This window comes from Marmota flaviventris, chromosome 15 (genome assembly GCF_047511675.1).
Source record: "Marmota flaviventris isolate mMarFla1 chromosome 15, mMarFla1.hap1, whole genome shotgun sequence".
In the NCBI taxonomy this organism is placed as follows: domain Eukaryota; kingdom Metazoa; phylum Chordata; class Mammalia; order Rodentia; family Sciuridae; genus Marmota; species Marmota flaviventris.
In genome coordinates, this window is record NC_092512.1 from 79,754,981 (window position 1) to 79,777,599 (window position 22,619).

Here is a 22,619-nt window from a genome sequence, read left to right on the forward strand (position 1 = left end):
AAACCATGTCTCCTGGGATACAACTCATCCTGATGTGAAGAGACAATCGCATAGCATCCTATACAACAGGGAGAAGCTGTTGGAAGCACACCTCATTGTTTTACATCCTTAATAGTCCTTGTCTGTCTATACTAGTTAAGTCCTATTGTATATGACTGTAAGATGGGGTATGGTTTCTCTCTCTCTCTCTCTCTCTCTCTCTCTCTCTCTCTCTCTGTCTCTGTGTGTGTGTGTGTGTGTGTGAGAGAGAGAGAGAGAGAGAGAGAGAGAGAGAGAGATCACAAAAAAGTCATTTTAACTACTAACAAATACATAGTGTTTATTTCACATTGCAATTAAAGTGAGAAAACAAACTCAGTTTTTACATTGAACATAGCAACTATTCAATGACCTCTACACAGTTAGTTTTATGTGAATAATTAAATAGCTATGCTGTATACTCCTTCTCCAGTGTACATCTTGTTTTACACAGTTGCTCAGTTTAGAAACAGCAGTGTTGTACTTAATCCCAGCTTCTAAGTTCTATTGACTGGTATATCCATTATTACTCAATCCTTCGTTACTCTGAATTCCCAAAGCCCCTACTCTGGGCCACAAGTCTCCTAATAATGATCCTACAAAAGGACGCCAAAGTGATTATAAAGTGGATGATGTTACTTTGCATGAAACCTGTTGATGACTTTTCATGGCCATAGCACTATGGACATATCAGTCACAATTCACTATTTCCTGTATCTAGTCCTAGGGCAATGTTACTTTAAAGTATTCATTCCTAGGGACTGGATGTTTTGCCCTCTTTCTTGGCTGTGGCCTCTGACACATGACATGTTTTGATCAGTGAAACTCCACAGTTGTTCCCAAACACAGAGGCTAAAATACAATTGCACATTTGGGCTTTTTCAATTTTGCCTTTGCAATATACCAAAATATATATTTTGGGGTAACCTGTTTTTTACAGAAGAACAAGGAAGGAATAGAGCAGAACCAACTCCCTGACACTTGATTGAACCCTCCAAACTTCTGACATACAAATAAGCACTTCTTTTTATTTATTTATTTCATACATGACACATAAGTACTTCTTGATTAATCATCTGTATCCCACAGAAGCATGCCATAATGTTTGCTCTTGTAAGGCAGCGACATGTTGTTAGTATGTGTTACATGGCAAATTTGTTGCCCAGCTAACTGATGTTAAGTACTGAATCTAACATGAAGTACCAGGTTCCTCATTATTCTTGCATGATGACTTTACTTCTGTATACAACTCTCCTGCCCTGAAACTCTGTCCTGTTTCAGGGCTTTCACCTGTGCAGTTCAATATTGCTCCATTGTGTGCCTAATTAGCCACTCAGGACATAGAAATTCTCAGGTGAAAGGTAAATTTCTCCAAACATCACCCAGAACTCCTTAATCTAATTTATGTACTTCTGTGCCATCCTGACTCCCTTTGCTGAGCACCATTAAATTTATCACTTCTTGTTCAATGTCAATCTTTTCCACTACATGCCAGAACGACAAAGACCTCTATGAAAACAGAGACTAAGAAGGACTACCATGTAGCAGACAATAAATGTACTGACTGGTTGATCACAAATCCTTGAAAACACAGTGCCACTTTGACCTCGAGAGGATAGTAGTACAGCGCAGGGTGCAGCTGGTGCTCATGTCCCACAGTGGTCAGAACAACCCAGCAGCATGGGAATGATGTGACTAAAGTACCTAGTTATTATGAAGGCTCATCATGTATCACTCACTGTGAAACATGCTGCATAGGTTTTATTGTTTAAACTTTCAACACTCTCTTAAGAAAGATGTCATTCACATATGTACTTAGAGATGAAGAAAATGGAGTTACAGTGTTTTGGGGACTTACAAAGTTCCTGCAACTATTAAATTTAGGAGGGAAGAAACAGTTTAGTGTTGCATCCAGGGAAATTTAAAATAGAAAGGGAAAAACCTGATGGATTTTGCTATAGGTTGGAGAAGTCTTTCCCAAAGGTGTTTGTGTTACAGGCTTGATATGCAGCCCAGGGCAATGTTGGGAGGTAGTACAACTTTGAAGGGTGTGGTCCAATTAGGAGATTGTAGGTCATGGGGGCCACATCCTCAAAGGAGATGGTGGCACTCTAAACCCTTCCCTTTCTGTTACTTCCTAGATGCCATGTGGTGAGGAGCTTATTCTGCTACCCACTCATGTCATGATGTGTTGCCTCAACATAGATCCAAAGTAATGGGGTCAACAGGTCATGGAAGGAACCCTACTAATGTGTGAATCAACATAAAGCCTTTCTTTAAAAGTTGATTATCTCAGGTATTCAGTAACAGCAGATCAACAGAGATTCTCAAGATACAAAGTCTCTTGAAATATGACCTGCTTGATCACAATGCTTCAGTACTTCAAAATTTGTATATATGAAATTTTATAGCTTACTATTTCTTCAATAAGCTATGTTGTCTAATGACAGAACAATGTTTAAAGCACAACTATTACTATTACCATTTAATATATGAGAGTTTCAGATATTAATACTTTGAATTAATAAAAATACCCATGACATCCAAAATCCATAATATGAGGGAAGGCAAACTAAAAAAATTACAATGAGAAAAAATTTGAGCCAGATATTAATAATAAAAAAATTAACCCTGAAAAAGTAAAATGTGTCAAAAGTCACAGAATAAGAACAGAATTAAAAATTTAAAATAATAAAGCAAGAAGAAAAGTATAAAAAACAGCAAAGAATGTTAGAGTCTATGCGATTTTGTTTTCACATACTTTGAATTGCAAATATAGGCAATAAAGTATGTGGTAATTTTCACTTTATAATGTCCTTGTATTACAAGAAACGAATAAAAAGCAGGAAATTTTATTATTATATCTACATAATATACTGCATGATAACTTGAGTTAATATTTTGTTGTGAAATGTTTACTTGAGGGCTATATTGAAATGCTTGAGGATTTTAAAAAATTACCTGATGGATAGTTTCCCTAAATGCCTGAGTTTGTTTTGCAATAAATGAAATTTTCTTCATTTGCTTAAAAGCAAAAAAAGAAAAAAAGAAATAAAAGAAATCATTTATCTAAAAAAGAACATAAAATTTCCTAGAATAGCTGTCTTTTTCCTGAACTATGAGTCACACACTTAGAGAAGAAAAAAGATTAAAAGGTATTGTAAAAAATGCTAATATCTATATGAGGGGTATTATAACTACATCACAGAATATTCATTTTTTTTCCTACTTCTGTGGAATAAGTGTTCAGAAAGTATTCACTTTGATATTTTCAAAATATCTCTTTGGATTTTTGGTAACTTTTCTTGATGTGAAATAGTTGAAAAAAAATAGCATAAAAAGAATAAAGCTTTAATTTTTCTTTGAGAGATTTTGTTTATGAAATTTATATTGTTTATGAAATTTATATTATTTTAACTGAAAGATTAAATATATACTCTAGCAAAAAATCAAACAAAACCTTAATGAAATGTGTGTCTGTGTGTGTGTCTGTGTGTGTGCGCGCGCGTGTGCGCGCACAGACACTCACCACATGTACATGAGGGTCATATAACATTGGGAGAAATAATAGCTCAGAGCTCTTTAAAATGTCCTATCCATATCAAAGACTATTTTAAATGTAAATACTGGCCATAATAACTTCCTTTCAACCTTTACCTTTAAAATATTCTAAAAATCAATGTCACCTTAAAGAATTGAAAGGATTGTGTAGATTAAGGTATTTTATGAATTATTATGTGTTAACAATTAGTTTAATTCTGAAGCACAATTATTTTGGAATAGGATTAAGTCCTCTGATGTTTTAGAAAAGACCTGGAAAATCAGAAGGAAGTGATTTTGTTAAGGTTATATTGTCCCTTGTTGCACAGAATTCAAACTGCTAAATCAAAGGTTACTATACATGTGCATGAAGGGTTACAAATTACTTTCAGGTAATGTGTTCCATTTAACATTCACTGAAAATCAGTAATGGAGATAAGAAGGAACCCTAAAATCATTACAATAGCTTCTCCTATGTGAGAGAGGTAATGCCTAAATAAGGTACTTTTTAAACTTTAACTTTATTATCTTCATACATCTGTTAACCAATCATATTTTTTTCAGAAGTATTTTAATCTGCTATGTGTCTGTACTGGCCCTTAGATATGCTGTAGTAAAAAAAAAAAAAGATATTTTATTATTGTATCTGAGCATTTCATAATTTCAACTATTAAAACAACAACAACAAAAAACACCTATCAGACTAAAATAATTTTGAGCAACCAGGGAAGTAGCAGTAATTTGGAAAATACTTTTACCCAGGATTAAGAGTGAAGATTTATGGTGTCCCAATCCTCACAATGGGCATTTACACAGTATGAATATTCCTTCCGCTCCATTTACAGCCAATAGAGCCTTTCAAATCTGCAGCAGAAGCATGACCTAGAGTGGAATAAGGGGTAAGTGGTGAACCCATGTGGGATTCCCCCAATGCCTTTATCCTCATTTCAGTCTCTGGAATCCAGAGGTTATCAGTCTGACATGAATAAAAAGTTTGTGCCTCTTTTTTCTATAAAATTTTATAGTTTGAAAAATGTCTGGGTCTGGATTTCTAACTCAGTGGTAGATTGCCTGAACAGCAGGTCTACAAGGACCTGGATTCAATTCCAGCATCAAAACACACACCTACAAACACTTATATACAAACTTTGAAAGTTATTCTTCTAAACCATTGAGAGGAAAAAATAAATGTCAATTGCTTCAGTGTTGGTCCCACCCATTAATGAAATTTGTGCTTCAGCTAGGGTAGCCTTCCACATTATAAATTAAACTTAGGTCAAATGTCTTGATCATGTAATCCTAATCATTTCTACAACTTTATCCCTCCTTGAAACTTCACTTTCAGTCATACTGAACATTGTAGAGTCCTACGGTGTTAGGGTCTGTAAACAAGTCAGGATGGCGCCTGGCATTTTGCCAGAGGGAGTGGTTTGTGAAGTAACGCCAGCGAGCCATTAAGTGTGGAGATTCCTTATTGGTTGACTGCTGTATCTAGTTTATGTTAATTAAGATAAGCTCTGTGTAATGTATATATACCCTTCCTGTCCTACAATAAATGGCTCCCACTCCTGCAGTATCAATGTACACAAGTTGTTCGTCACCCCCCGGCTATTTTGCCCAGCCAGCACTACGGACCCATTACAATTGTCCCTCTCATTTTGCAACAATATTTTCCTTTGACTTTATCCTCCATGCACAGTTTTCTGAAGAACCTCATAGAGAGGGAGACACCCATTGGAGGAGAGATTTTTGAAAATTTAGCTTCTGAGTTTTGCCCAATTGTATGGTATGCTACTAGTTTTGTACACCTCCAACCATTTCTTCCCCATGTCTCAAACTCTTCTAGGTGTTTCTCTGTTAAGATTGAGTCCAAATTCCTTAGTAAGACCTCTTTCTTAAGCTAGTTCTTAGTTATCCATAAATTTGATCTCTCTTCTCCTATGCTCTCCAACTCTGTTCTTTGTTTGCAGATATATGTCTGGATAATTTTACCCTCTCTTTGTCTGTGAAAGGTGATTTCTTTGAAACCTTGCTTAATCTGCAAAGACTGACATATATGGCCCTTCTATTTCTCTTTATAGATAGCAGGTATTCACTGAGTATTTATTTACAAATCAAAGGAATATTTTGCAGATGTTACTGCTGAATTTTTTACACAATAATTCTATCCCTAAATATAAATAATTAATGTAAATATACTTATTTAAAAGAACCTGTTGGCGACTTTTAGCTATGTGTCTTATATAAATACTACAATATTATACTCTGACACAATAGTGAGAAAACTCTTATTTACTGCTGAACAGTATGCATTTTAAGAAGAATGAGAACATTTTGAGCTTCACAATCCACTTTACAGAGAACATTCTGAGCTTCACAATCAACTTTGTGTGAGGGAATCACTCAGAAACTCTAAGGGAAACACAAAAACACACACAGCCTTTGGTAGGTTGGTAATGACAACTGAAGTAGAGGTGGCTCTCCTTTTTCCTACAGACTCACATGGCCTTGGGGAAGAAACATGGGGAAAAGTACACAAGTATAGAATGAGTACAGATAATTCTTCCCGGTCATTTTTCCCTAAACAATCAGTATAACAACTATTTACATAGCAATTGCATTGTAATAGTCCTAGAACCAATTCCCTGAGGCTGCTCTCAGAAACCACCCTACATAAAATACAGTGCTTTTTATTGCCTCTTGTATTCTCTGGAAAATCAAAGGAAGTAATTTACCCTGAAAACTTTCAAGCACAGGTGGCAAGTAATGAGAATTAGCTTGACATTCCGAAGTAGCACTGTACCTCCAAAGTTTTAGATTTCTAGTGTAATAAAAATTAGACAGGCTCCCATACCTACCATGAAAGTTTCCAACCTCATCTTTTAGTTTTTTTAAAATTATCATTCATATTTTTATTTATTTTAAAAAATATTGTAAGAAATGAAAAATACAATTGCTATGTTAAAGAAAAATTTAATGTAGCAATTACCCTTTCACTGATGTATTAACAGGGCAGTATCTACTTCATATGAAACTGCATTTAGTGATTCAGAAGACTGCCTGTCCTCCTTTGTGTGGACTGTACACTTTACTATAGGAGCTTTGGTTTGCTTCCTCAGTATATTAAGTTTGAAGGAGCAGGTCAAGGTGAAGTACATGATAAAATGCTCAGCTCAGCAAAGGGGTATGAGCAGGACTGTTGCAGTGAAGGTAATTCAAACACTTTGGAAAATCTGCCAAGCTTAAGGATACTTTCCACACATGACTATCAAATAAATGAAATAGCTGTATATTATTTACTTTAATAAACTGTTAGAACAAAATATTTTAATGTCTACATAACAATTTTACTTTCTTTTTTGGATTTAAAAATTCCTTCTAGGCTCATTTCATTGAGTGGGGCAAAATTCTTTCAGCAAAACTATGAGGTGGTTCACTTGTTCAGGACTCTGCTTATGAATGCTGCCCTGACTTAATATCAATAGTTTTCTCTCACTCTCCACATGCCACAGTCTGAGTGATGAACACTATTGGCGTATTCATTGTAGTGCTTATGTATTCTGTACTTCCCTTATCAAATCTCAGATTACCTCGAAGGTCCAGGCTTCCAATGATAGGATCAGAAAATGAAGGACAGTGAAGGATTTGGATTATACTAGTCTCAAAAGTAAATTCAAGAAATTCAGACACCAGAAATGTGTTCAGATGACTTTTGCTTCTCTATAATTTACCAGTATGAGGTTCTTTCACATTCACATGATAAGAGTTTGATGACTTGTGATAATATTTCCTTTCTAAAATCAGACCTTACCTTTTTGATAATGTTTAATTTATTACTAAAGTTATTCATTAAATTAATTGAATACTAACATTGATTAATCATTAAAGTATTTAATTTACAAAATTAACACGGTCCTATCCTGATTTGATGGCAGTCTCATTAAGAATTCAAATGAGCCACTTGCATCTAAAATTCCTTCTTTACGGAAGTATTCTTTTGAGCATCAAGCTAAAGTAATACACTAAATGGCCAAATGTGACCTGTATGACTACTTAATTCCACAATGTTAAATTTAAAAAAAAATCTTAGATAATGTAAATTTATACCTGACAATGTCAATCACTGGATCATGAAATGTCACAATTTCTCAGAGCACCAGATGGCATCCTATTTGTCTATGATGCTTTCTTTGCTCCCCAACATTAGACTTCCATCATCAAAGGATCAGAACACTCCCCACTGTCTTCTATACTCCACCTCCCTCAGACATTTGAGTCATTCCCTTATTTTGTTTGCAATAGCTTTTGAAAATACTATACACATCTTAATTTCTAGATAAAATATGTGTGTTTCCTAGTAAGAGATTATTTATTAATCCTTAAAATTAGTAAGAAGAAATATGTCCATTTATATCTTAGGCCACACTTTGGCAAAAGGAGGAAGTGGATTGGATCTTGGGATCAGATGTCCTGATGGGAAGGAAGAGAATGTAAGTGTTCTCTGAGGAAGAGAGTCCCCGTCTGAAACTGTAGCAATGACCGGAATGAAATTAGCAGCTGGATGAGATCTGTGGAGCTCAGTGGTCACTCCCAATTAAATAATAATGTGTAATGCTTTGGCTTTGTCATGTGTCACTCCATAGTCACCAAGGTTCAATAATTTTCATACATGACTAGGTGAGAAGGTGTGTCTTTCAACTCAACATATATCTCTCCCACATATTCAAATATTGTGAAGTAGGCAATTTATCAGATAGCACAAAATCATTTTTGAATCAAATGTTTACAAAGGATATGATCCCAGGTTAAAAACTTCAAACCTCAAATTCCACCACTATATCTATAACTCTAACATGTCACTTATACAAACTAAAACATGTTTTTCCCTCAGTTTCAGCTTATAGGTATCGATACAGAAAAATAATAAAAGAATGCTTTTTAATTTTTTTAGTGAGGGGGGAAGAAAATTCATACCTTCAGGTATGAAGCTGTAGCTTTAGGAACAAAGAAATACAATATACATTATTTATTTATTTTATGTTTATATTTATATTGGAAGATAGGTTGACATATATTTATTTTGGACAATTATGTTTGCACCACATTTGTTCAACTAAAAATATTGAAATTATTTTTCTAAAAACAGAGTAATATAATGTTTGTTTCATTAACACAAATGATCTTTAATTTGACATTTACTAACCAATTAAAATGCTGAAAGGACATAATTTGTTCTCAAATTAAAATATAGGCAACACATCTCTTAAAGTCCATGTGAACACATTACCTTTGTTGCAGCATCAAAGCAGATAAATCCTGTGCTAAAGTCAATGGTGAGGCCCATTAGATGACTTTCTAGCACACAGGCATACGTCTTGCACTAGACACAGACAGAATAGATACTGTTAGTTTTCATAGGATTGATGGAATATTAATATTGAGGTATATGTGATAGCTCCCATACCAAGCAGCTTATACATTACTTAATATCAAAAATAATTGCATAAGGAGGAGAGTTTTATTGATATATCTATTAGTAAAACAGAAGCAAAGAATGTTTCTATGATTTTTTTCTAGGGGTTCTCAAGGCCAAGTTTCTAGTCTTGCTTCTTACCATGTCTTTATGTTGTGCAAAATTGTTACTCCTTGCTATATTGACAATAAAACTGCATAAAATTTTAAGAGTAGGCAAGATCATGTTAAGTCGTTATATCCTGTAGTCAAATATCACCACATTTTAAAAGATTAAGTTCTTACTTACATTCTCATTTCATGGACATTATTAAAAAAGAACTCTCCGGCACATAAACACAGATTCAGTAACCAAGGCAAAATAATATTTCTTGGCCTTGAAAGTCTCTGTGGGTGTTCCATATGGTACAAGTTATTACCCAAAGTTCAAACATTTACCACTTGCCTGTATTTGTTTCTTTAAAAATCAACAAGTTTGGGCCATGGGTGTAGCTCAGTGGTAGAGTTCTTAGCACTGGCAAAACCCTGGGTTCAATACCCAGGATTGAAAATATCTATAAATATGCAAGCAGTGCCTTTTGACACAGAAATCAGAGTATATTCTAACTTTTGTAAATATTTTGGGAGAACAAATAAATAAAAATAATAAAATTTACAATTATACAAATTAAAGATACAATTATACAAATAAAATGTGAAGTGACTTAGGCCTTATGTACAACAGGTGCATTGTTATGTAAATAGGCCAATTTTACTTGCATTTAATTTCAAACTATAATGGGATATTCAAATGATTAATTCACATATAATTCACATATAGAATGTGTGTGAGAGGGAGAATACTATCTCAAGTAAATGTTCAATATCAATGTATACTTCACATTTACTTTTATATTACATATAAAATATACTAATGAATCACATTGTGACTGTAATCATGACTAAATAGATCAGATTCTTTTTACCAAAAAGCCATATACATGTCTTTAAGCCTGATTTTAAAATATTAAGACAATTATAACCATACAAAATTATTCATTTGGAGTATAATTTTTCAAATACGTAGATTAGAGGATATACTTAATGAGCCTCAAAAGTCCATTTATGTGTATGATTATATTTGCTTAATACAGGGGCATCTTGAATGCTTGCCTTCATCCATTAGTACTTTATTAAAAGTGCCATCAACATTAAGGAATGTTCAATGCTATACCAGTTCATTCTAATTTAGACTTAATTGGTTGCTATTTTCAAGTACTGTCTTTTAAAAAAAATTTTCAAGGTGAAAACATATTTAGTATAATGCATTAAATTTCTCTCATTAAGTTTAGCATTACAGATTAAATTGCATTGTTTCAATAAACATCAAATTGAAACAAAAAAATATTCTTAAAATTGAGACCCACTGAAGCTTAATTCTCTAATGTATAATGTTAATTAAAACATATCACAATTGTACTTAGTATTTTTCAATATAGAAATATATATTTATTGTTTAATTTTGGTTATATATATTTTTATGATATATATGCCCTTTGGGATGACAGCTGTCTATAGCCAAGCAAAAAAAATGCAAATCAAATTAATGCTAAAATTTATTGTATTTACCAACTTTAATGATAGTAAAACATTGAAAAGACAAAAGAAAAACATATTTTTATGTAAAAATATTCACATATTTGAATATTGAAAATAATAGTACCAAGTATTCAGCCAATCATGACTAACAAAAAGAAATGGTAAAATCTTAAGAAAAGCTCAAAGCTTAAAAGACATTAAATATTTGGCTTTTCACTTTTGATATATATTTTAATCTGACTCTGTGAGCAACTCATAGAATAGTTCAAAACATTTCATGCAACATCATGAACACAAAACCCGAAATCAAAGAACAGGTCTAAAATATAAAGCAAGAGCATAATTTCACCTCTATCTTATGTTTAAAGAATGGGAAACTTATAATGAAATCTTAACTTCAGACTTATGTTCAAAAATTGATAATTATTATTTCCAAGTGAAGTGAAATATTCCAGATAAATGATAACTAAAATTTGCCAATTCCTTTTCAATTAAATTATATTGTAACTTTTAAAAATGTCCTTAGATGTTAACATGTAAAATAAAATATTAGCCAGGCACAGTGGAACATGTTTATAATCTCAGAGATTAGGGAGGCTGAGATAGGGGGATCACAAGTTTGAGACCAGCCTTGGCAAATTAACAAGACCCTGTCTCAAAAAAAAAAAAAAAAAAAAGGCTGGTGAGGTAGCTGAATGGCCCCTGAGTTCAGTTCCCAGTATGGGGGGAAAACAAAAAAACAAAACAAAACAAAAAAATAAACACTGTTTTAAGATGCTTTCCTTCTTTCCATTTTTGACATTAAAACACTTATTTTGGGCTGGGGATATGGCTCAAGTGGTGGCATGCTCGCCTGGCATGCGCGGGGCGCTGGGTTCGATCTTCAGCACCACACAAAAATAAAATAAAGATGTTGTGTCCACTGAAAAACTAAAAAATAAATATTAAAAAAATTCTCTCTCTCTTTCTCTCTCTAAAAATAAAACACCTATTTTACTGAATTGAGACTCTGTAACTGTTTATATATATGAAGAAAAAACTAGAATTATCACAAAATGTCAAATGAACAATTGAACTACCAAAATTTGAGATTTCTCTCTATCCTATTTCTGTGATTGAAATGTCAAGCTGGTGCAACTTGAGGTGGTGACTCCTCTTAGTCATCAGAGAAATCAGTTTAATTTGTTCAAAACCATGCATACATCTCTCTTACTATAGGTTACCATACTGGTACATGCAATGTTAAACTATTACATTTGTTTCCAAAATTAAGTGTTCATATATGTATTTAGGTCTTTGATTTATGGATCCATTTGCATGGCACAAATGCATTGTAATATTTTAATTTTTCTACAGATCTGTTAGAGGTCTGGGCAACTGTCCCATTTCATGATCTCATGAATTGAGGCTGAAGGCCCTCTGAAGTTTGATCTAGATATGACTATAACTTGAAGAATGAAATTTCAGTAAATATCTATTGGTTAATTGATGTGCGCAAAATGCATTGGACTTCAGGGGCTAGGTGAATAAAATAATCTCAAGCCGCTTACAGCTTAGTGTGGGGAATGGCCCTGTGTCACTCCAATCCAAGACTTAAGAAAGTGATAATGTTTTCAAAAGTGGGAAGAAAAAAGGGTTTGTACAGGATTTGTGGAAGGAATCATGATAGTCAGTGAGCAGAACACATCAGAAGTCAGAGAAATGTTCCTGGGTGACAGGAACTTTGAATAAAAGTTTTAAATGCTATGTATGGTTTTCAAGAGCACCAAAGGCAAGGTTTTCTAGAAGGGCACCATGTGTGAAAGAAGACAACAGGCTACAAATTAGGTGGTCAGGTTTGGAGAATGGGATGTGACCTTGGAAACAATGAACTAAAATTAGAGCATTTTCTCTATAAAGATTCAAAGTAGAACAGTGTCCAAATACATTAGAAATGTATTTTTGAGGATTTGTAGGAAATAGTGTAGAAAGTTAAAGTTGTGGGACAACTAAAATATTATTCAGAGGTGCTTTATCATTCATTTAAAAATAATGGTGAAATATTTAATGTATTTGAGAGGGAGGTCAGTACTCACTAGACTGTCATTTTATACTGCCGTGAGATTATATGAGAACACTAGGGTTGTGGTTGTGCAACCCTGGTTATCACAGGTGCTACCTTCCAGACTCTCACCTGTATCCGTTCTACTTCTAGAAAGGTGGCCGTTTGGAAGGCTCTTTCCCACTGGGCAAGGTCACACTCTAACTCCACGGAGAAGTAGAGGTCTTCCCCAGACTCAGACTGCACAGTGAAGCAATGTTTCCGCCGGTCCAGCAGGTCACTGTCCTGATGAAAACCTGGAGTTACACCAGCTGGCATACATCAATTCATATTGCTAACATAACCAGACTTTGCATCAATCAGCCTTGAATGCAAGGTGCCGACGCCACCATCAAAAAGATAACACTCTGCTGTCACTAAATCTTCATTAAAAATGGCTGAAGTTACCAAAACTCCAGGCTTAAAGTTCGCACCAAATCCATTATTCCTCTCTATCCACACTGATGCATATCCATAAAATATAAGTTGGGCTTTCTTCCTTCAACTCTTACTGTAACATAACTACCAAGCCATTTAAAACATAAAACTCAAGTTTATGACTACAGGAAAGGGTGATGTACAATCCCGTTGCTTTCAAACAAAGCTGTCAAGACATTGGAATTAAAAAATGCTTACGTTTGTAAAATACAGACTTTTAAAAAAGCTTTATAAACATGTTAGGTTTTCACTGAGTTGATTTTGGAAAATTTTAAGCAATTATGAAAATATTCTCCATGAGAGATGAAAGAGAAAATGATTCTAATTTGTCTATAGCAATTACATTGAATTTTTCTTTAAAAAAAAACCACATTTTCCTCACTTATGTAACTATATTTCATTGAGTCAAAAGGATTCTGAAATTGGCAATTTCTTGGTCTTACCAGAGTTTTCAAAAAAAGTGCATTCCAATTTTCAGAGACGTTAAAATGTGGAAAAAACTCCACTAAGAATTTATGAAATAGAGTAACCTAATGTAATTTTTCAGATTATAGCTTTTGAAATACATAGGCAATGTACTGAAAATTGCCAAAAGGTTAATCATTGGTGTCTTTAATCATTTCCTTAGATGGAAATGTGCAAGTAAATGTATCATCATAAAACACAGAAAATGTTAAAAAGTCTCTGTTTTGACAGTGATTTAAAAATAATAACTATTTTCTTTTCATCTCACTTGTATTCTTGTAATTGCTGGAAAAGAGATAATAAAAGGCAGTTAGTTACTTCCAGTGTTGCAGAATTTAGCTCTGACACTTGCTGCCAGTAGATGCTCAAAAACTAAAAAGAAAATGTGCTCTTTTTGTATTTGTGATGTTCCTATGTTGTCTAAATGAAGAAAAAGAAAAAAAAATTAATGTTCCTTGAGTACAGTCCAGAAATAAACAGATTGTAAAGTACTTTTAAATTTGGATCTTATGTCTAGGGAGTGTGTTGGTGATATTAAATAAAAAACAAAAACAATAAACATGCTAGTACAATTATTATGTGTTTTTATAAAAATAAGAATATGATATTAATCAGTATAGATTAGGAAGCCAGAGAATTGTTCTTTATGAAGTAAATTTTAAATTGTGCTTAAGATGGCATAGGAGACTGAGGCGGGAAGATCACAGGTTCAAAGCCAGCCTCCGCAACTTAGAGAGGATCTAAGCAGTTTAGTGAGATCCTGTCTTAAAATAAAAAAATAAAAAGGGTTGAGAATGTGGCTCAGTAGTTAAGTACCCCTGGGTTAAATCTCTGGTACCAAAAAAAAAAAAAAGAGGCTAAAAATGATAGTGGCTAAAAATGAGTAGGAAATTAATATGAAAAATGGAAAGCAAGACTCTTCTTTCCAGAGAGAGAGGGAAAAAAAAATGGCAGAGGCCTGCAGCAAGACAAGCACATCAGATAGAGCACTAACCTCTAGGATATATAAAGCACTAAAAAACTTAATACCAAAAACACAAATACCCAATCAATAAATGGGCCAAGGATCCGAACAGACACTTCTCAGAAGAGGATATACAGTCAGTCAATAAACATATGAAAAATAGTTCAACATCTCTAGCAATTAGAAAAATGCTAATCAAAACAACTCTATGATTTCATCTCACTGCAGCTATCAAGAATACAAACAACAATAAGTGTTGCTGAACATGTGGGGGAAAGGGCACACTCATGCATTGCTGGTGAGACTGCAAATTGGTGCAGCCAATCTGGAAAGCAATATAGAGATTCCTTGGAAAACTTGGAAAGGAACCACCATTTGACCCAGTTATCCCACTTCTTGGTTTATATCCAAAGGCTTTAAAAACAGCATACTCTGGGGACACAGCCATATCAAGCAGCAAAATTCACAATAGCTAATTATGGAACCAACCTAGATGCCCTTCAGTAGATGAATGGATAGGGAAACTTTAGTCTCTATACACAATGGAATATTACTCAGCATTAAAAGAGAATAAAATCATGGCATTTCCAGGTAAATGGATGAAGTTGGAGAATATAATGCTAAGTGAAGCAAGCCAATCTCAAAAAAACCAAAGGCTAAATGTTTTCTTTGATAATAGGATGCTGACGAATAATGGCGATTAATTGGGTGGAGAGCATGGGAGGAATGGAGGAAGTTTAGATAGGGCAAAGGTGAGGGAGGGGAAAGGAGGAGGCAAGGGGGTAGGGAAGATGGTGGAATGAGTTAGACATCATTACCCTAGTATATGTATGAAGATACAAATGGTGTGAACATACTTTGTGTACAATCAGTGACTTGAAAAATTGTACTCTGTATGTGTAATATGAAATGAATTGCATTCTGCCATCATGTATAACAAATTAGGATAAGCAAATAATTTAATAAAAAAAAGAGTGAGTTAATGATGCATTCCAGAAAGTTTGACTAAGCTCACACAAAAAGTGGGAGAGATATTAAGAGTTGAAACTTGGGTGAAGAATGAGGAGATGGGTCCAGTTATAAATTTTGCAGTTGAACATAACTGTAACGACAAGCAATTACATCAAAATTTTAGTATATGCTCTATCTGTACTACAGATAATTTAACATTTACACTAACTTTTTAAATTAATAACATTGGCACAAAATTATAACTAAACATTGCAGAATTTTCAGAAACTTTGCCAATTGTATGGGTTTAATTGGCTTTAATTTCCCTTGTAATATAAAATGTTAATCAATGTCATTACTAGCCAGACAATTTTGCTATCTCTTCATTCTCATAAACTACACATTGCAATAAAGTCTCAAAATGACCTTCATGTATAATTTTTCTATTCTCTTGGCTTATTTCTATTCTCATAACTTATTTCAAACTTGATGTAGCATCTTCTATATATTATTCATATACTGAAGCTCTCACAGACAAAGGGTTTTCTAATAAACTCTGCAAATAAAATTTCAACATCTTAGAATACTTGCTTGTCATTTGTTTCTGTTGTTTGTAAGGCATTTCCCATTCACTGACTCACTCTATGAGCAGTATGGGCATTAGAGTATTAGGCCCTCATATAGTGAAGGAGAAAACACGTTATGAGCGTGCTATAGAGTTAAAGCAATAGGGAGCAATAAATAATTTTTGAGAGAAAGCAGGAAAGGGGAATGTTTTATCCTAGGAAGAGACTGTAGCATCGTTAAGGACTTTAAGACTAATGCAAGAGCAGTTACAAGCCTAACTGATGCTCTGCTGCTGCTGCTGAGAAGTTCACAGGGATGCATGGCTAGAAAAGCCACTGGAATATGTCAGTTAAGAAGCACAGAACCAGCTGCTTGAGACAGAAAGGTAGGGGGGGGGGGCGTGTTGGGAGTAGGTGGATGGGAGAAGGCAGAAACTGAAGGAAGGGGCCACAGATTTGGAATTCTTTTTCAGAAGTTCAGTGAACAGCGACTGTAGCCCAAACTTTACAAAGGCTTACTTTCAAAGTGATCAACTAAAACCCTGGATTCCCAACCATTGGAATTTCCTCCTTTGTTATCTGTGCCATTTCCAAGAGTTGTGTTGACATTCCTTGTCTTCAAGTAGCTACAGTTATTATCAAGTTAATATAAGCAATCCATACTATTAAGAGAACAATTAAAATAATAACATTCACAATTAAAGATGGGTATTGGCTAGAAATGTTCATAGCATAATGAATGTTTATGCATGTTTATCTCTAACAGTATTAATGAAAGTGTATCTATACTTGTGTATGTGTGTATATATGCATTTTGTATATATATATATATATATATATATATATATATATATATATATATATTCTTCTCTCTCCCCCTCTTTCTCTTGCTCATACAATTGTATATGATAATAAGGTGATCATAACCCAGGTGCTATCTTAAAGTGTCTGGATTCAAATCTTATCTCTCCCAATTTTTAGTAGGTAATCCTGGGCAAATTGATTACCATATCTCTCATTTACTTCACTCATCTGTTAAAATGAAAATGATTAACTGGTCTGATAAAGATGATTAAATAAGATATTACATATAATTTTAGCTTAATTTTGGATAAATAGTAATTCTCAATGTCAGGTAATTCTGATATCAGAATAGATATTCAATAAAATTAATATGTCATCCTACTCTCCTTTGACTGGCTCTTGGTATACATATATAGAGAGCAGTGCAATTTTAGAAGGGACAGTATTCCCTTTATGTTCAATATTGGTCAGACCCATATGAGTCAGAATGTGATTTTCCTCCCAGTATAAACAATCACTTGGGAATACTTTCTTTACCTGTTGGAAAGTATAATTTAATAATGGCAGTTATACTAAGTTATACTAAGAACTAAACATATCTTGAGCATTATTGGTAAATTTTTATCATTTGCCTTTCTATATCACAGTATTCTCTGTTTTATGAAATTTGTTCTAAATTCCATAAATTCTTTCTGCAGAGGATCATTAGCCATGTACTACATTTCACAGATCCATGAAGCAATACTAAAAAGAAGCAATGTATTATAAATGTTGGCTCATAATACATATTTTCCCAAGTTATTCTGCAATCAATGGGTGTACTTAAAGTATATTTCTTACTATAAGTAATTAAGTAAGCAATGAGTTTTAAATAATTATTGAGTTAATACATATAACCAACCATAAATTTGCTTTACTTAAAACATATAATGTAAAAGTTACAAAAACCTGACAAAAATCAGTGCATTATCATGACGGTGGAGTTTCTGGGTATGTATTTTCTTCCACTCTTCACACTACAATTGTTAACCCAGTGTGTGCCAGTAAGTCAGTACCCTGTTTTATATTTTTCCAGGTCCACTTATCATGCTCTAATAATATCTAATTTTATTTCATTTCCTTCAGATTAATGGCATCTATGAAAGTAAGAATACACACGAAAAAGGAATGGTATCCCATTCAGGGCAAGGATAAATATATTTGTATTATTATGTTAAATGTAAATTTCTTTGTATAACCTATCACCTTACCAATATGTTTATGAATGTTAAGCTTGTTATTGCTCTTTTATGTGAACTTGTAGTGAGTCAGGAAATCACTGATTCATGAGTGCAAAATTATTTAAGCCAAACCAAAATTGTGCCTTATTTTATTGAAAAATAGAAATAGACCTAGAAGAATTTTCTAGGATTTTCTAGCTATAAATTCAGATTTTTAGTATTTTGTAGCTATATGGTAATCATTAGATTACCAAGTTACCTTTCAGCTTTTTCTTATAAAATAAATGAAGTATATTATTGTACCTTTCCTCATAGGTGCTGTCTAGTCATAATCATACTATATGGTAATCTGAGAAGAACAATCATTCTAACAAAACCAAATCTTTTCAATTTATTTAGAATTAGATCTTTAGGAATGAACAAGTGTTGATCAAATCTATCTCAGGTAGTTTTATTACCTAATTAGTATTCTTTTTTTTCATCTTTTTTATGAAAAAAGCACTCTTGACATTACCGTATATAGTAAAAAAAATTCTATAAATCAAAATATCCTAAGAAATACATGGTATTTCAGAGTCATGGCTGGAGGCAATCCCACTTATTGTTCCAAATGTGGCCACTGGAGTGTCACAAACAGCAGGAATGGTGCTGGTCATCTGGTTCTGTCTTGAAGAAATATTCCAAACAATGCCACATTTAAGTGTCTCCAAAGAATGGAATTCTAATTCTTACCCTTTAATACTTGATATATGGAGTGTGTTCTTCAATGATCTAGTATTCTGTTTTGAAAACTGTGTCTCTCATATAGCAGTTGATATTATTTTGTTCTTACTCTTTCTTCAGATGCAATTTTAATGGTAACTTATTAAAATGATGTCCTTTTATATTCTTGAGAAAATTATCAAGTTACCTTTCAGCTTTCTCTTATAAAATAAATGAAGTATATTATTGTACCTTTCCTCATAGGTGCTGTCTAAGCTATTTAATTATCTTGCTATCGTCACTGCAGCCTGTCCAACTTAGTTTGAGTCTCCCAAGTATTCTAAAACATAAACTAGCAGAATGGACTTATATGGGTCTGACCAACATTAAACATAAAGGGAATACTGTCCCTTCTAAAATTGCACTGCTCTCTGTATACCTTAGAACACTGTATTAATGCCTTGCCTGGGGAGATGTAAAAAGTGCTAATCATTGTGGGAAATAGTATCCAGCCATAAAACCGCTCATAAAATGTGTTCAATGAATACCACACTTTGTCAGATGAAGGGAGGTGTAGGGGCTAAGCTATTCAATTAGTACTCATTAATATAGATGATACAATCTTTGGCCTGACTTCAGAATTCCCTTCTAAAAGAAGACTCAGGATTAAAGAACACAATTTTTATCCTAGATTCATGAGAGCCATCTTTATTCACCCTCATTTTCACTTAAACAATTATAAATAATTGTGAAAACACTTTCAAGCAGAGCTTAAGATTCCAGATAGTTGTTATTATCTCAGAATTTATATTATTCTTGGTCTATCACAAAATCTATAGTACTGAATGTTGTTGATATTCAATAAAATATGTATGGCATGCCTGCTGTGTACCAGGCGCTGTTCTAGAGTATAGACATACCACTTAGCAAAACCAATGACATCTGTGACTTGTGGAGCTTTGGTTTGAGCAGAACAAGACAAACCATGAAACAAAACAAAATGCTTAACTATACTATGTCAGTGACAAAGCCAGTTAAGAGCTTTAGAAGAGTGCTCACCTTGGGAGGCACTACTATTTATACAGCATGAAAAGATGCAACGTGTGGGGAGAGCCATGAAGAAAAAGAGCATGAGTCAGGCTGGGGTTGTGGCTCCAAGGTAGAGTGCTCGCCTACCATGCCTGAGGCACCGGGGTTCGATCCTCAGCACCACATAAAAATAAAATAAAGATATGGCATCCACCTATAACTAAAAATAAATATTTTTTAAAAAAAGAGATTAAGACATTTGGGGAAAGAGGCAAGAAGTCCAACAAACCCAAGGCTGGATGTAATTAAACATGATAGCGGAATTGGGGTGAATTTTTGTGCAGGTGGCAAGAGACAAGAGCAGACAGAGGAAGGCTGAAAGGCATGCAGTGGTAGACCTCTCATACAGTGTCCCCAAACATCTGGGTCTCACTTTTGAGTGAAATTGGCAGCTAGTAAGAGGTAAGAGTTAAGACAGGAGATAGGGTTAGAAAGAATTAGACACAAGCTGGAAAGTGTCCCAGCAGTGATGTGGGATGTATTCTGCTGATCTGCCAGATAAGGAGCATATTAAAAAGAAATGTCAGGGGTGACTCCAAGGTGTGAGACAGGAGCAACTGGAAAGTTGGAATGGGTGTTAGTTGAGGTGAATGGTGAGGGCACAGGAGCACATAATTGAGTTTGACATTTTTATTAGACACCTACTTACGACATTCAGGAGGCAATAAATGCATTTGTTTGGAATGCACGGTTGAGTTCTAAATAAACTCAGAATCATCGGCAGATAAGTGGCATTTAGTGAAGTGAAATTGGAAATGGGTTGGAAATACCAAAAGAGAAAGTTTCCACAAAGTACTATGAGGATAATTCTCAGGAAGTTTGGTCCTCCCCTGTCATTTTTCTGCAAAAACATAAAAATATCAAAGCTTATTTCAAAAATAAATTTTCTTTTACAAGCCCAAAATAACATCAGTTTTTTTTGGTTTTAAAAATGTTTTTTTTTTTTGTTTTGTTAAAAAAGTCAGGTTATATGATAAGTATAAGAACAGACTGCAATGACTAACCTAAAACTATATAAATTGCTAATATATGCACATCCACTAATGAAATATGTTTTAATTTGTATAATGTTGTAGGAAAAGTAGAGACTATGTGAAAAACTGAGCATAAAATAATTTAGAACGATAATTTCTACTGAAGTAAAATACTCCTTCATCTCCTTTTGTGTGTAATTTTTTTTCCATTCCTGACATCTTAAAAACTATGTGTTAACATGAACATTGTATTAGTTTATTTTTTAACATAAATAAAATATAAACATATACCTTTCTAATGGATTTTATGTAAATACAGAATATATGGTATCCTTTTGCCAAAATACGTTTTGTTTTTATTTCTGCACTCAAATTGATAGACTCTTAAAGTCTGTAATTGATTAAATATTTATTATATTAGCTCTAAAGTTTTCAACATATATTCACTATGTCAATTCATCTTTTGTTGAGATGGTTATGACTTTTATTTATTTGGAAAAAAAAAGCATTTCTCCAATATTTTGTGTGTGTGTATATATATATATATATATATATATATATATATATATATATATATATCAAGAGACAAATCAAACAAAATAAAGTTAATTAGGCTTTAAACTTTACTTAAATTCTGTTTGCAGGTTATTGCTCTCTAATGAGTAAACTTGCATCCTGAGGGGCATTCTGATGGAGTGTAAATAGACAGAAATCTGTCCACCCAGGTCTGCTGTGTTTTACGATCATGTGTCAGCTGAGCTGACTCGGTGACCTTGCCTGACTCTGGTAGAACCTTTGTTCTCACTTCTGTTCTGCAGCCCAGTGCTTTCTTGTCACCAGCGCCCTAGCAAGCTGCACTTAATGACTAGGGTTCAAATTGGGGCTGATAAAAAAAGAAAAACAAAGAGAGAGGGTGGCTTGGAAGGGCTTTGGCAGAAGTGGTTGACAGAGTGATGACAACTATGCCCTAGTTTGTAGCACTTGTCTCTTTCATATTCCTGTGTGTACAAGCTTATTGCTTCTCCAGGTGAAAAGAATCTAAAAATGATATTTCTTTGTCTTATTCATAGTCCAATGAAAAAAAATTTAAAAACCCTAAAAGTTTTAGGTATTAGCAAGTTCTATGTGATTTATTCTCTTTGAATTGTTATCTGAAGCAGTTCTTTAAAGTGGAATTCACTTCCACTTACAATGCCCTACTGGTATGCAGGTTAAGCAGATGGATCAGAAATTTTAGGAACTGCAAAGGATGGGGTCATTACAATCCTCAAAAGAGTTACAGTTGAGAGTAGGAGTAGAACAGGGGGACTGAAGAGACCAGGGTTATATTCCTATATCTGTCTACTCTTCACTCCATGCAACATAAGGCTCAAGCGATATCTCCAGAGTTCCCCTCTGCTTGTGGTGACTACATTGGGTAAAACTAAAGATATGCCTTTGTTGCACATGATTGATACCACTTCAAGGGAAACCTTCATCTCAAGAGTAATTTACAGTTTGAAATTACTAACACGTATTCAACACTTACTAAGTTCTCCATTTAAGCATACTTATTAACAATGCTAGTCCCACACTGCAGCTGTTATTATAATTCTTGATTTAAAAATGAGGATCCTGAAATAAATATAATTAAATAATATAGCAATGAAATATTGTTGGTAATTATTAAGGTCAACTTCAAGCCCAGACAACTTAATGTTGTTGCATACTATTAACATGGCACTGCTCTTTCTCTCAACTAAATAATCTAGCAGTCTG

General features: G+C 33.8%; 1 protein-coding gene across 1 annotated transcript in view; it reads right to left on the reverse strand.

Annotated features, from left to right (window-relative positions):
• Sntg1 (syntrophin gamma 1) overlaps positions 1 to 22,619 on the reverse strand; it is a 326,863-nt gene that overhangs the window by 53,537 nt on the left and 250,707 nt on the right. Inside the window, exons 14-15 of the mRNA XM_071602172.1 lie at positions 12,782 to 12,934; positions 8,846 to 8,938 (exon numbers count right to left, since the gene is read on the reverse strand). Coding sequence (XP_071458273.1) covers positions 8,846 to 8,938; positions 12,782 to 12,934 — 246 coding nt within the window. The remainder of the gene's footprint in view (positions 1 to 8,845; positions 8,939 to 12,781; positions 12,935 to 22,619) is intronic.